Genomic DNA, 14714 nt, shown 5'->3' on the forward strand with positions numbered 1-14714 from the left:
TGGACCACCACCACCTTCTCAAGCACTTTGCCCAAAAAGGGGAAATTTGCCACTGGGTGATAGTTGTTCTGGGTCCAGGGAGGTCCTCTTAAGATCCTCTTATAAACCAGTATTAGCATGGGAGCAACTTCTCATGCTGATGTATATGCATCTGCAACCCATGTCTGTGGGGCCAATCACATTGTTCCTTCACACCCAGTTGCAACTCTCATTCCCAGAAAGGACTCAAACAATCAGCCTTTGAAATTTGACTCCAGTATTCATATTCATACCACAGCCATCTGGTATCTCATTGTAGGAAAATGGTTCCTATCCTGCTAGCATTACATATGAGTAAGTGCCTTTAAAGCCTAAAATGACTTGAGACAACATTATCTAAAGCAAGCATTCCCAAACTGTGGTCTGCGAGATTCATTCAGGTAGTCTGTGGTGCATCTGTTACATAACTACACATACAGTTTGAATTCTGTAAATGGAATTCAAATTATAATACAATTAAATACTATGTAAGGGACTTCCCAGGAGGATCCCTCCGCCTGTGCTGCCTCTGAGACGGGCTCCCGTCTTGGATGAAACTTATCCAGTTTTAAATTCAGTCAGAAGGGTTTTTTCTGACTGGGGATGATTTCTTCCGGATAAGGAAGAAGCGTGAGATCTGCCACATAGTTTTGTTTTGATTGTTGGAGCCTGGAATTCGTCAGAATTGTCTGTCTTCCAGCAGTTCAGACAGAGCGAGGATTTTATGCTAGCTCAGCTGGATAAGTGACCCGTGTTTTTTTAACGGACTAGCAGGCAAACCTCCTGTCTACATTTATCATTTTCTTATCTATATAGCTAAAGAGATTTGTCAAAGTAACAGCAATTAAGATAACCTAGATGAGGTAAGACTTTCTTTCTTTATTTACGGAACTAAGGGGGAAGAAAATATAAATAGCTTATCTTTTTTTTTAATTTATTGCAAAAAGCTGACATGGAAAATTGCGTTTTAAAGATTACAACGGATGAGAGCTTTCTGATTGGGAGAGATAAGAAATCTTTTTGATTTACAAGACTTTTGTGTAATATATATAAGGGACTATTTTTTCTGATCTACTTTTTTTTTTTTTTGTTGACGAATCTGCTCATTCTCTCTGCTACTAGTTATTTGAACGCTGTGAACTAAAAGCTGTTTTTGCACTTCTGGACATTTAAGAGATAAGGACTGTCTAGCGTGTGACGTTAGTTGGTTGGAAAGATTAACTCCTTTGTAACTGGATAAAGAAATAAACTGCTCTTTGCTTGGGACATTGAAAATTGAAGGAGTTTTGTTCTTTTGGTTTTAAGAATGGCAATTAAGAAGATCATGGATGTACAAGAAGGGACTTTATTTCTAGACATGCTTCAGAAAATAATGGATGGGATTAACTCAATAAAACAAGAACTGAGAAATAATAGACAAGTGTGGAGAACTGAATTTCATGAAATGAGACAGGAACTGAAAGAAACTCAGGATTCTATGAGAAAGGAGAATAAAGATAGATCTGGAAAACAAAAAAAGGATGAAAGAGAAATTAAAGGCAAGGTTCAATCTATGGAGATTGGCTTAAACATGGACATGAAAAAAGATTTGGATTTCCTGGTTGTGACGGATCCTGGAGATAAATATTACAGTTTGGAATACAGCGCTGTCTCTGAAGGAATTGAAGAGATTGGAGATAAAGATATTATCGGTTCAAAAAAATTCCTGGACTGGAAGGATTTGATGGAACTTGAAATGGAGAAAGTTAATAAAATTAATCCCTGTTTTGTGTCAATGGAAAAACCTTCAAGAAATGTACTAGTGTATCATGTGGAAAAGAGGAGCAGAGATGCGGCTTTGAAACAATACTTCAGTGTTACGTTTGGATTTGATGGTAAGAACATATCTGTGATGGAGGAAATTCCTATCAGACTTTTATTATATGACTATGACAGCAAGATTTTTGGGTGCGTAAAGATGGAAGATGGACCCAATATGGATAATGACAGAAGAGCGATTTGAAACTACTGGACTCAGTAGATTTGATGAGTTGGATTAATTGACATGTTTATTTAGAAAAAAAAATTGATTGACATATATCTCAAGGATTGGAAACTTCTCTTTGACTTTTTGTGGAAGATTAAAATGATATGATGTTAATGAGATTTGAAACCAACTAAGATAACTGCTGGAGGAAGGTGATTTTATAATCTATTAAGAGATAGGTCTGTTATATATTATAGATTTATAGTTGAATTATAGTGTTTTGAAATTACTGGATTTAGTAGATTTGATGAGCTGGATTAATTGGCATGTTTATTTAGAAAAAAAAATGATTGATATATATCTCAAGGATTGGAAACTTCTCTTTGACTTTTTGTGGAATATTAAAATGATATGATGTTAATGAGATTTGAAACCAACTAAGATAACCGCTGGAGGAAGGTGATTTTATAATCTATTAAGAGATAGGTTTGTTATATATTATAGATTTATAGCTGAACTATGACAAATCGGAAGTCAATATTTTTATATATATGTATTTTTTTTGTATTGTATTAGTTATTGATTTGTGTTGTTTTCTTTTTGTATTATTTTGGTTTTGAAAATTAGAATATAAATTAATTGAAAAAAATAAAATAAAATACTATGTAAGAAATAAAAAAGCAATAAAAATACAATTAAAACTCATACAGCATCTAGCACAGCGTAGATGTGCTATTGCTATAATAGGCAGAAAAATCATGAAGTGGTCCACCAAAACCCTCAGCAATTTTCAAGTGGTCCATGGGGAAAAAAAGTTTGGGAACCACTAATCTTAAGTGTTTCCTTTATCTACATGAGTTAGATAAAATATTTGCTTTGGAGGTTAAGAGCCATTAGGCTTCTGGGTACTGAGGATAAGGCTCACTACATGCTGGCCCCACACCTTTGGAAGTCCTTCCCCAGGGAGATAAGTATGACTTCATCACTACTGGTCTTTTAAAAACCTCTGAAGACCAACGTATTCAAGTCTGTGTTTGGCTGAACTTTGCTGTACTTCTTCACACAGCACATAGTTAAACTATGAAATTGGCTCCCACAAGAGGAAGTGATGGCCACCAACTTGAATGGTTTTAAAAGAGGATTAGAATAACTCATGAAGGACAAAGCTATCAGTGGCTACTAGCCATGATGGCTATGCTCTACCTCCACTGTCAGAGGCAGTATGCCTCCAAATACCAGTTGCTGGGAATCACAAGCAAGAACAGCCTGTTTCACTTAGGTCCTGCTTGCCTGCTTCCCATAAATGTCTGGTTGGTCACTGTGAGAACAGTGGCCTGATCCAGCAAGGTTTATGTTTATCTTTCTTATATTTTTCAGTTCCTGACATATAGCACACACCTGTGAAAATTAATGTTTTCTAACATCGAGTAATTAGCATCCATGGCAACCTTCTAATCCTAAATTATATTGAAGTCAGACATACCGGTGGACCAGACAACCCCATTTCTCCTATCTCTCCTTTCTCTCCCATTAATCCAGGGCTTCCTTGGTCTCCTTTCAATCCTCTAGGACCCTACAATTTAAAGAAACATTTTAATCACCAGCATGCTTTATTTTGTATCACCAGATGATTCACAGATATAAGCACACACATTATTCATATGTCCCCAGGTTTTTACCTCCAAAGTAGCTCTCCATAGGTCTCTCAAAGTCCTCTTTAAACCCAACACAAGTTTGAAAAGCAGTTGGGAGATTTAGCATAGGAGCTTTTGAAGAGGAAAATCAGGTCACAATAACACACACACACATTGATGGAAGTTGCCAATACAACCAACTAGAAAATATTTACCAGCCCACAAAGCCTATGCAACAGTGGGTCTTGAGTGGAGATACTGGAAAGCTCCTTTGTTAAAATAATTTATACTCAAAGTGGATGAGCAGGCAACTTGGAAAAGTTACTTTTTTAAACTACAACTCCCATCAGCCCCAGGCAGCATGGCCACTGGATTGGGCTGATGGGAGTTGTAGTTCAAAAAAGTAACTTTTCCAAGCTCTGCATGTAGCTGTTCATCTTATAGTCTATATCAGTCTTTCCCAACCAGTGTGCCTCCAGATGTTGTTGGACCACAATTCCCATCAGCCTCAGCCAGCATTGCCAATGGTCAGAAAAGATGGGAGTTGTGGTCCAACAACATCTGGAGGCACACTGGTTGGGAAAGGCTGGTCTATATATATCACTCACCCCCCTCACAATCACCCTCTTCCTTGCTGTATGTGGATGCCCTATTAGGCCATATTCTGGGATCACAGAAATAACAAATGCAGAATTAAATTAAATTAAAGGACAGAATACATTGATTTGGGGGTAAAGTTGTTTTGCCAAAAGGAGTCACAGAAATTTGGAATAGTAAAAACTTGGAATGAACGCAGGCTGCATGTTACCTATCAGACTGCACATCTTGTCCAGCCACTAGATGAGTAGTGTAATGTGCAAAAACCTGGAGTGCCAAAATAGAACGGAAAGAAGAGACAGGCTGGACACAAATTCTGCTAGTGAGCAAAAGCTGAGAACAGCAGCAGCTGATGCAACCCTGACAGGGGGCAAAGGGCACATTGGCCGTTCCAAGTTGTAGCCAATAAGTGTCTCACCAGGGCCTATAGTTCCCTTCAAAGTGCATTGCATGGCTCTCTCAGAGGCCTTTGGCAGGGAGTCTCTACTTAGGAATCTAGCTTTGTTTGCAAACAGCTTTATGAATTCTTTTAGGAATCTCCCCACTCCTCAGATTATCAGAGGTACTACAACAGTTGCTGGATGTTCCACCTTCCTTGACACCCTCTCTCTCTCTCTCTCTCTCTCTCTCTCTCTCTCTCTCACACACACACACACACACACACACACACACACACACACACACACACACACACACACACACACACACACACACACACACACACACACACACAAAATTTTCCATGGCGCGTGTGAATGTACTACACCTTGTATACCAAACAATTGTATCTGTGGAAAACAGTATTTAGTGAAAGTTATAACAAACAAACATACTGGTGGGCCAATCATGCCAATTTCTCCTCTCTCTCCTTTTAGTCCTATTAGCCCAGGGCTTCCTTGGTCTCCTTTTGAACCTTTGTGACCCTGCAATTTAAGTAAAAAAAAAAAGTTGCAAGGTAATTGAGCTTTAATTAACAGGATTCATTTCCCCCCCAGCACTACTGCATTAGAATATTATAAGTTTTATTTTATTTATTTATTTACTTGATTTATATCCTGCCTTTCCTCCCAGTAGGAGCCCAGGGCTGCAAACAAAAGACTTTTAAATATATATATATATAAAGAGTTTTAAAAGAAAACCAAAAAGTTTTGTTTAAAACAAAAAGTTAAATTAAAAGTTAAATTAAATTTAAAAAGTTTTGATTGTGTTAGAGGAACTGCTTAACATTGAATACTGATTACGAAGTGGAATAGAATTTAATAGACCAGGTGAATGTGACTATTTCAAAGCCTATGATATTTATATAAAGCTTCTAATGTGCACAGACTAATCCTGAACACAACAATCTGAGCTATTTATTTTGAATTAAATGTAAATTCAATTCTTGACTACAATAATTTGGTCATGTATCTTGGACAGATGTTTAATAAAGGCTTGGATGGGCAGATTGGCTATATTGCCACTGCATTCTCTCTCCATGCTGAGGAATGATGGGGGAGTTTTGGTTGCTTGAGCAGCTTGTTTGGCAAATGGCTATCGTGTGAACCTCACAACGTTAGAGACAAATTCATATTCAAATTAGCAAAGCTTTTACAAGTACACATTTTGCTCTCTGTATTTTTATCAACTATTTATATTCAGAACACCATGTAGAACAAAAATTAGGTCAGCAGACAGAAGAATTGCAGACAGAAACTGTTATACAATTTGCCTGTATTTGTCTTTGAAGACTTCATGTATTCTGAACACTTTAGTAATTCCTAAACATTTAATAGTCGGTTCCTGCCTATTAAGAAATGTTATCCGCATCATTTAATATTATAGTATTAATACCCATACACACCTTCTCTCCATCGACTCCAGGTGGACCAGGCAATCCAAGCTCCCCCTGAAGAAGAGTGAAAAAAGGGATAAATCAGAGCAACAAGTGTACCATGAATCTAACCAATAAAAATCAAATTCATCGAAAGACCTATATATGGCAGTGATCAGTATTTTAAAGGTGCATGATTAGCCTCAGATATTTCAAGTGCAGTGTCAGATTTATTTAGACTGCAGTCCTATGCAGCACACTTGTCTGGGAGCTACAGTGGCTCATTGGGGGAGGGAAGAAGCCTGTTGCGTCCTCCTGGGGGTGACTGCGCTGCACTTATCAGGATGGGGTGAGGTGGTATGGTTAGGAGAGCTCCAGTTTGGTGTTAATGGCCTTAGATGTGGGGCTGCTGCTGCTCCAGGACTCCCCTAACCCTGTCCTGATGGGGTAGGACACCACTGCCTCTATCATGAGTCAGCTCTGCCTGGGAGTAGGTCTCACTGAGTAGGCTCAACTGCTCATTTGGGCACTATATCACTAATTTATTAAGCTGTTGTTGAAAGAATTGCACTAGCTGCCAATTAGCTATTGGTGGGGCCCAGTGTTAGTGCTGGTGTACAAAGCCCTATACAGCTTGGGACCAGGATATCTAGAAGACTGTCAAATCCCTTATATACTCAACCAATCATGGCTCTCTTCAGGAGAGGGTATCCCACAGATACCATCTTATCAGGAGATCCATTCTGCATGATGTTGGGATCAAGCCTTTAGTCTCATGGCAAATACTCTTCAGCACTCCCTCCCATTACAGATAGACACCATCTGTATTGTCTTTTTGGCTTCTGTTGAATACTTTCCTATTTCAACCTCCAAGTGGATATTTTTATGCCAGTCAGTATCTATGTTTGATTTGAATTTTTTATATATAATTTTTGTTTTTATATATGCAATTGTTTTATATATGTTTTTATTTTATTGTGAAATTGCTTTGAGACGTTTCATAGGAAATGATTCATGAGTACCAAGTAATTTTAAAGATTGTTCTGTACTGCTTTTAATTTTTTAATTTTTTTATATTGCTGTATATCTCCATGATATTTTATAAGATGGTGGTATATAAATACTTGTATGAATAAATAAATACACAAATTAATAAAATAAATTAATAATATTCATAATATTCAGTGGGACTGATGTGCACAGGATTGCATCATCAGTCAATTAGAACTGGGTTGTACCACAGAAAATATACTAAATGAGAAGAAATAAAATATTCAAAACATTCATTCTTAATTTAAACAACTGAAACTAAAATGATCATGAAATTCTACCTTTGAGTTCTGAACAAGTTGTACCTTTGAGGGTACAAGAGAAGAATGAAAAAGAAAGTGTGTGCACATGAAAATATAAAATTCTCTTGCACCCCCAAAGGCCTGTGGCATTTGCTATATTCACAATACAGCTGTTAAATACTTTTAGCAGTTATTGGCAAGGTAAAAGGAAATCAACTAAGAAAATCGAGTCGATACAATGTAATAATTGATCATGAGATGAATTAAACAATTAAAGAAACAAATGATTTGGATACATATTATAATAATTCTTCTCTTGCTAATCTTCAAAACTATGGTCTTGCTACCCACTACTCTAATTCCCCAAAGTTCTTCAAGGGGAGATGCTATTAACGGAAGATTCACATATCAATCAACAGTAGTGTTGCCAAGTAGGTGTTGTATACAGTACAGAACAAAATACATTTTGTGTAGAAGCAGGTGAAATCCAACCTTTGGTCCGGGGGCTCCTTGAGGGCCCGGTGGCCCTTGAGGACCTGGAGGGCCCTGGAACAAAAGACAGCAAGTTGCCAGTTAATAACTGTTTTAAATATAAACATTTTGAATTAATAATGTATTGAATATCTCCTGGAGATCAAAAACAGTGTAAGAAACAACTGACAATACAGTCTATATTTACATAAATGTCTTTAATGGGAACAATCTAATTTCCAACAACTTAAGATCATCTTCCACAATGCAGGAAAGCTCATTAAAAAGATCTCCAGTTAAATTAATTTTGCTTTGTTAATTCTGCATCACACATAATATCAGATGGCAAAAGCTTCTTGTCTTACAGAGATGATAAACAAAATTCCAACTTGTTACTCCATGGCAGCTTTGCTTTCCAACCTTCTCAAGCTTTCCCACTAGCTATCAGTGAGCCCATATAGATTTCTAAACTACCTACCTTGGCATGGCTCATTCACCTTGTGAGGGAACTTGATCATCAGCATCATCCCACTGATTGGTGAGGAACATTTGGTTGCATACCTACTGTCAATATATATTAATTTATGTGGTAGAATGTGAACTAAAATGGTATTCTGTATGGCCTTAACAACAGGCAGAGAGAGACACTTTCATCAAATTCCATAATTTTAATTTAAGACACAATTTGCCAGGGCAATCAAAATCTCCACTTCCCAATTCAGTACAGCCTTTCTGTAAAGTTGAGTTGAGCAGCAATAACCATCATCCCCCCCTTATTTAGCTCTTATGACAAAGGGATGGATCCACAGGTTCCCTTTACTTGCTGGAGTAAGCCTCCTTTCATTAGAGGAAGGGAAACTTTGGATCCAACCCAAACAATTTAAACTTGTTTTGATAGGGGAGGTATTTTGAGTCTTCCCTCCCCTCCCTTTTAATGGAATAGTACTTAAAATGCTAAATCTCTATCTACATTTAAAAAATAAAAACTGTACTATTCTGAAATGCTAGGTGTCAATTTAATCATGTTCAACTTGAGAGACAAAGGGTTGTATCCGATTAAGGCACTGCATGAGCAGAATGATTTGTGCTTGTGTAACAGAACTGTCTTGCCCGCCCACCCCCATCTGCTCTGGGAGTTCCTGCAGTCCTTCAGAGCAGATTTGGAGGTGATGTAAGAGGCATGCAGAGGGAGGACAAGTTCCACTGCATGAGTGGAAGTTGTTTCACTTGTGCAATGTCTTAGTTGCATACAATCCAAATACTTTCTAAAATATTTGTTAAATAAAGTAAGAGTGTAGGATGAACTGTGGTCAAAGAACACTGGTAGGACTGGACTGCATAGCTGTACCTGACTATTTGTCACATGATGAGAGCAGCTTATAGCTAGGATGGAGGACAACACTCCTTGGCAGTTCCACTATCTTAATGTAACAATGAGGGCATGGTGAGCTAAACTTAAGCACTTTTAAATCCCATTGATTTCAGTGGGAAAGTTAGGCATGTTCTTAAAACAATGCCCAATGAGTTTACGAAGAAGATAATTGTAGCATTAATAAGCCAGAAACAAAGCAAACATATTCATGACTTGATTATCACTGTGCTTGACAGCCATCCATCATGCAGCCAATGATACAAACTCAGGGATTAGAAACCAAATGTTTGGTAGAATCTTTCTAATGATCATGTTCCCAAAAATCTCAAGCACAAAAGCCACATGCTGGGCCATTCCAAAAAAACCCAATCCAGGCAGGCATCTGGCACACAGTAATTACCGTCAATTTGAGCTTCCCTCCAGCCTGTTATAAAACAATTACGTTGGTTTTCAAATGTATTTAGAACTTATGCTACTCAAATATTTTGACATTAGTTAAATGGTAGTATAGAATGGTAGTTCTAAAGCATGACTTTTCCCTGTGGAAAAGGATATTGTCTAAACAATTTTGTTTGTTGGGAATGTTATTATACATATATTTTCCCCCTGCTGATTTGAAGGGCAAACTGAAATTCCACCCCAGTACTTTGATCAGTGTTCTAGTAGTCTTTATTCATAGATGGAAGTTACAACCTGCTAAGTAACAAATTGCTGTTAATTTCATTTGTAAGTCACTTGGAGGAGCGGTTTGTCCACATCACATGTAGCCATAACTGAAACCTGATTCTCCCTTCAAAACTCCTTGGCTTTCACCAGATGTGACTGAATGTGCCTGCAGCTGTATCTAGAGGTTGCTAAAGACAGTTTTGGTGATCACCATACTGAATAGTGAATGCATCTTTGTCAGGGATGGAAGGATCTGTCAATTTGGGTTCTCTCAGTTTCTCATTTTCCAGTCTTAAATTCAGTTTGTCACATTTCTGCCGCAATTTGTAATTTTGAAAAAACTGCTCATGAAAATTCTTCAGCATTTTAGTGCCAATTTCTCCTAATAAACACATTTTTGCATGCAGTTTTGACTAATGCAGGTTTTTCCAAGCATTTTCCCCTAATGCATTTTGGTATGTTTTTTCACTAATATATTCATATTTATGCACTTTTCCTTTATATATGTATTTTTGTAAATATTGGTTAGTTGGAGAACTATCGCAAAATTTTGATAAGTATGAATTTCAATGGATGGCTTTGTTTCATTTCTCATATTGTTTCAGAAAATGTGAATTTAATAGACTCGGCTTTAAATGTGAATTGAATCAAATTTGTCACCCATCTCTAGTCTTTGCTCAGCTGGTTTTCACCCATTCAGAAACAACATAGGGACCAAGACTGGGGGACACCACACTAGCCCTGCAGGACCACTACCAGAAAGTAGCACTATGAGATTGTTGCTTGTCTCCATGGCTTTTCGGCTGTAGGACCCACAAAGTTCTATTCTGTCTCCTATGAAACAACTGGGAGCTGTCATCCAGGGATTTGGAGCATGGTGTGTACAGTATGCTGATGATATGCAGCTCTATCCCATCTGAATCAGGAGAGGGTGTGAAGGTGTTGGACAAGTGTCTGGAGACAGTGATGGGCTGGATAGGGGCCAACGAACAGAGGCTGTGGGTGGGTGGTTCCCATATTCAGGAATTAGGATATGACATGTTCTAGGAGGGGTTGTACTCCCCCTGAAGGAAGAGGTTTGTAGTCTGGGAGTACTCCTGGATTCCAACTTCTCACTAGAGTCCCAAGTGGCTTCTGTGGCTAAGACTACTTATGTCCAGTTCAGGCTGATTTGCCACTATGGCCATTCCCAGGCTGGGATAGCCTGGCCTCAGTTGTCCATGGTCTGGTGACTTCCCGTCTGGACTACTGTAGTGTGCTGTATGTGGGGCTGCCCTTGAAGACTGTCTGGAGGCTGCAGCTACTGTAGAATGCGACGGCTAGACTGATAAATGGGGCACCCCAATGGAACCACATATCACTAGTTCAGAAAGTGATGAACTTGCTGCCAGTGAGCTACCGAGCCCAATTTAAAAGGTGGTAGCACTAGCGTATAAAGCCCTAACTGGCTTGGAACCTAAGCATCTAAAAGAGCACTTCCCCCATTATCAACCACCTGGGACCCTGTGATTGGCAGGTGACACCACTGAGTGCTGTCCAGTTGGTGCTGATCCATGACAGGGCCTTTTCAGTGGTGGCTTCCTGTTGGTGGAATGCTCTCACCAAGTGAGATACATCTGTCTCCATCACTGATGACTTTCAGGAGGAATTCAGGAGGAATTTCAGTTTACCCAGGCATTTGATGGCTGAAGGGGACTGTTCATGGTAACCCAAAGATCATTGATGAAAGAATGTTGTTAACTGTGGTGTAGAATGTTTTAAATTGTAATTATATTTTGGAATTTTTAAAAATGTTTTTAGAGTGCTTTTCTTTTTCTTGTTAAATTGTTTTGTTTATGCTTGTGGCCCTGGCTCCTTCGGGAGGAAGGGTAGGACATAAATTCAATAAATAAATAACAGAAGTCAAACACAAATAATTGCACTAGCTTGGTATAAACAGTATAAAGGATTCCATATTTGACTTCACTTCCAGCCAGACATTTTAGTTCTGTCATAACATTTTCAAGGTCCTTTCCTCTTGATTGTCCCTTATTTTTGACAACAGATTTGGCTGTGTAGTTGTAGTAAAAAGCTCTACTATATGGGCAGTTCCCTTATGTGCAGAGATAAAGGCTTCTGTAAACTATTGGCTAATTTCTGAAACTGGCTTATATGGCCTTCTTGATTCTAATAGGGAAGTGTCAGTCTTGCCCTTATGTCCTTCTTTGTGGGCTTCCCACAGATGTCTGGCTGACCACTATGGCAAACAGTATGCTGAGCAAAATCACCCTTTGGCCTGATCCAGCAAGGCTCACATTCCTAAAACTTAGTGCCATTTCCTGTTGAAGGGAATTGTTAAACTTTTGCATTATGTCCTAAACGTTACCTTGAGAGCTTCCAAGATTCTACCATCATAGTCAATTATTACTGTATCACCCTGTTCTCCTTTCAGGCCTGGAGGACCCTGAAAAGAAAAGAAAGTATGAATCTCATGATAAAAGACATAATTTTCTGATTTTCACATACTATCAAGAAGCCATAGTAAATTCTCCTTTAGCACTTAAATACTTAAGTACTTTGAGGACTTCAATCTTGGGGTTGTTTTATCAATTAACTTCAGTGGTCTACTCTTGTGTTGGAGAATTCTTCTCCTTAGGATCTTTGCTGGGGGTCCTTGAATAAAAATAACTGAAGACACAGGCTTGGAGCAAAAAGGTAGGCCTTTATTCTTACAAGCATATGCAGGGCCAGCCTCCCAGGAACATCCAGGAAGGACTGCACTGAGGCACTGTGTGCAAGCTTCCTTTATAGAGTACAGTTACAACATGTGACAATGATTTCACCAATCTTATGAGTCCTTGCCCACACAACATCATTCCAAACCAATCAGAAAGCATTAGCTAACACCAGCGGTGATTTCAAAATTCTGTCCATATCATAAATGTTACCATTGTCCTACTGTCTCTTCAAGACTAATGAATTTTGGTACTAGTTGGAACAGTTACTACTGTGAATGCTTTTGAGCATACCCAGTGCATTCTATATGCCATTGTTTCATTGTTTCTGATCAGTCAGGCTGACCCTGGTACATCTGGAAATATTTTGGACAAGTTCCCCGAGTTAAATTTGGGAACTTAACTCAGAGCGTTTGTAAATGTATGAGCACCCCCAGTTCTATTCCTTTGCCATAGGGGTTCTTATGTCCTTATACTTTCTCAGAAAACCCATTTCCTTCCTTGCAAAATACATAGCTCAAGAGAGGGAATCATTTAAACACACTGAGCTTCAATCCTTAAAGAACACACAAACTCAGGAAAAACTGGGTGTCTCTGGTTAATTAATATTTTTCCACCTCAGAAATATAGACGCAGGCAGGCCACCCCAGATGTACCTTTTTCCTAATGAAAACACACTTATAAAGTTATAAATATTGTTTTAAAACATTATAAAATCTAACTATTTTCTTTTCATTAAAAGATTAGGTTATGCTATAAAACTTTTCTCCTTTAGATGGCATTCAAGAATCAAACATTGGCAATTCCTACTAATCACAGCTTCCTGAAACGCTCCTTGATTCTGGACAATAGGGTAATTAATCATGCATGAGCCGGATCTTGGCACCGGCCGAATTTGGCAAAGAAACAGGAGAGCTGTGACCTGTTGCCAATGGCAACAGGTTTTACCTACAAGTCTAAATTAAATATTAAGATTCAGAGTGCCCTATAAGCATGAATCTCAGGACCCCAATAGGCCTGAATTTCAATATTTAACTCCTTATGATTATAAAACATATACCCTTTTTTAAATAGCTATGATCATACATATATGGATATATAAAATTCCCCATTACTTGAGTAGGACTAGTGTTCAATACAACTCCTAAATAATTACTATCCACTGGAGGAAAATGACATACATCACCTATGCTGCTACAATCCCATTAAGACCCATTAGGTCTCTGGCCCATTATTAGTTAAGATAACATTGGCAGATATCAGGCACAGAGCCTTTTCAGCAGTAGCAACAACACAAGTGTGGAATCTTTCACCTCCAAGCACACTTTTCACTGCCAAGACTGTGAAAATCTTTTCCCTCAAGGCTTTTAATAATTGGCAGCACAATCCTATGTGTGTCTGCTCAGAAGTAAAACAGAACTCAGATTTCAGTGGAGATTACTCAAAGAAAAGCAGTATGGGATTGCAGCCAAACAGTGCAATGAGACAGACATCCAAGTGTGTCTAGGGCTGGAGTCTAAATCTCACTGCCTTGACAATGACTTTTAGATTCTGTTTTAAAGTTTTTCATGCTGATGTAGTTATGATGTTCTTTTTCATTATTTTTATTATTGTTTTAATTGTTGTAATGTTGTAAGTCACGCTGGAAAGATTTCATTTTGAAAGGTAGGGTATAAACGAAAAAAAACTGCGGGCATGTTTGCAATTCATGATAGAGGTCCTGGTGCATAAACATTTGGGGAGCCTCCAGATGGGCCATTTACTGAAGGTGTATTCTCGCATTAATAGTGAATTAGAGGCAAATTTATATTGAACCATCTTCCCTTCATACCACTGCATTATTTGTTTTGTGATGCTTCCCTAATGTGCCCACATTATTCCTCCAAATGACCAGTACAGGTTTCAGAGAAGGAGGGTCACATTAGTTGCAGAGCTTTCAAAAAAGACAAAGGATTGCACCCTTCCCCCCTCTAAATAAGAGGCATTATTTAGAGGCTTGTGAGGTCTTCCCGCCTTGTCCCCGTCTGATTCTCACTCCGTCCCTGTGCCTGATTGGGAAGGTTGGAACCCTGCATTGGACTGTTTTCTCTCCCTTGCTCCTGTGAATAGTCAGTGTGCCTGCCTGAAAGAGACATTCATACAATTACTGCACACTCCCCCCCTTTTCAAGC

At 38.5% G+C, this 14714-nt stretch overlaps 1 protein-coding gene across 24 annotated transcripts in view; it reads right to left on the reverse strand.

Annotated features, from left to right (window-relative positions):
- The window catches only part of COL23A1 (collagen type XXIII alpha 1 chain), a 586100-nt gene that overhangs the window by 31223 nt on the left and 540163 nt on the right, over positions 1-14714 (reverse strand). For 22 of the 24 annotated variants that reach the window (XM_061617267.1, XM_061617248.1, XM_061617262.1 and 19 more), the window contains 6 exons: positions 12195-12272; positions 9564-9587; positions 7813-7866; positions 6059-6103; positions 5049-5138; positions 3468-3557 (listed from right to left, as the gene is read on the reverse strand). In XM_061617267.1, the coding sequence (XP_061473251.1) occupies positions 3468-3557; positions 5049-5138; positions 6059-6103; positions 7813-7866; positions 9564-9587; positions 12195-12272 (381 nt within the window). The remainder of the gene's footprint in view (positions 1-3467; positions 3558-5048; positions 5139-6058; positions 6104-7812; positions 7867-9563; positions 9588-12194; positions 12273-14714) is intronic. The other 2 variants (XM_061617268.1, XM_061617244.1) reach the window with 1 other exon arrangement.

The sequence above is a fragment of the Rhineura floridana genome, chromosome 3, assembly GCF_030035675.1.
Source record: "Rhineura floridana isolate rRhiFlo1 chromosome 3, rRhiFlo1.hap2, whole genome shotgun sequence".
Taxonomy (NCBI): domain Eukaryota; kingdom Metazoa; phylum Chordata; class Lepidosauria; order Squamata; family Rhineuridae; genus Rhineura; species Rhineura floridana.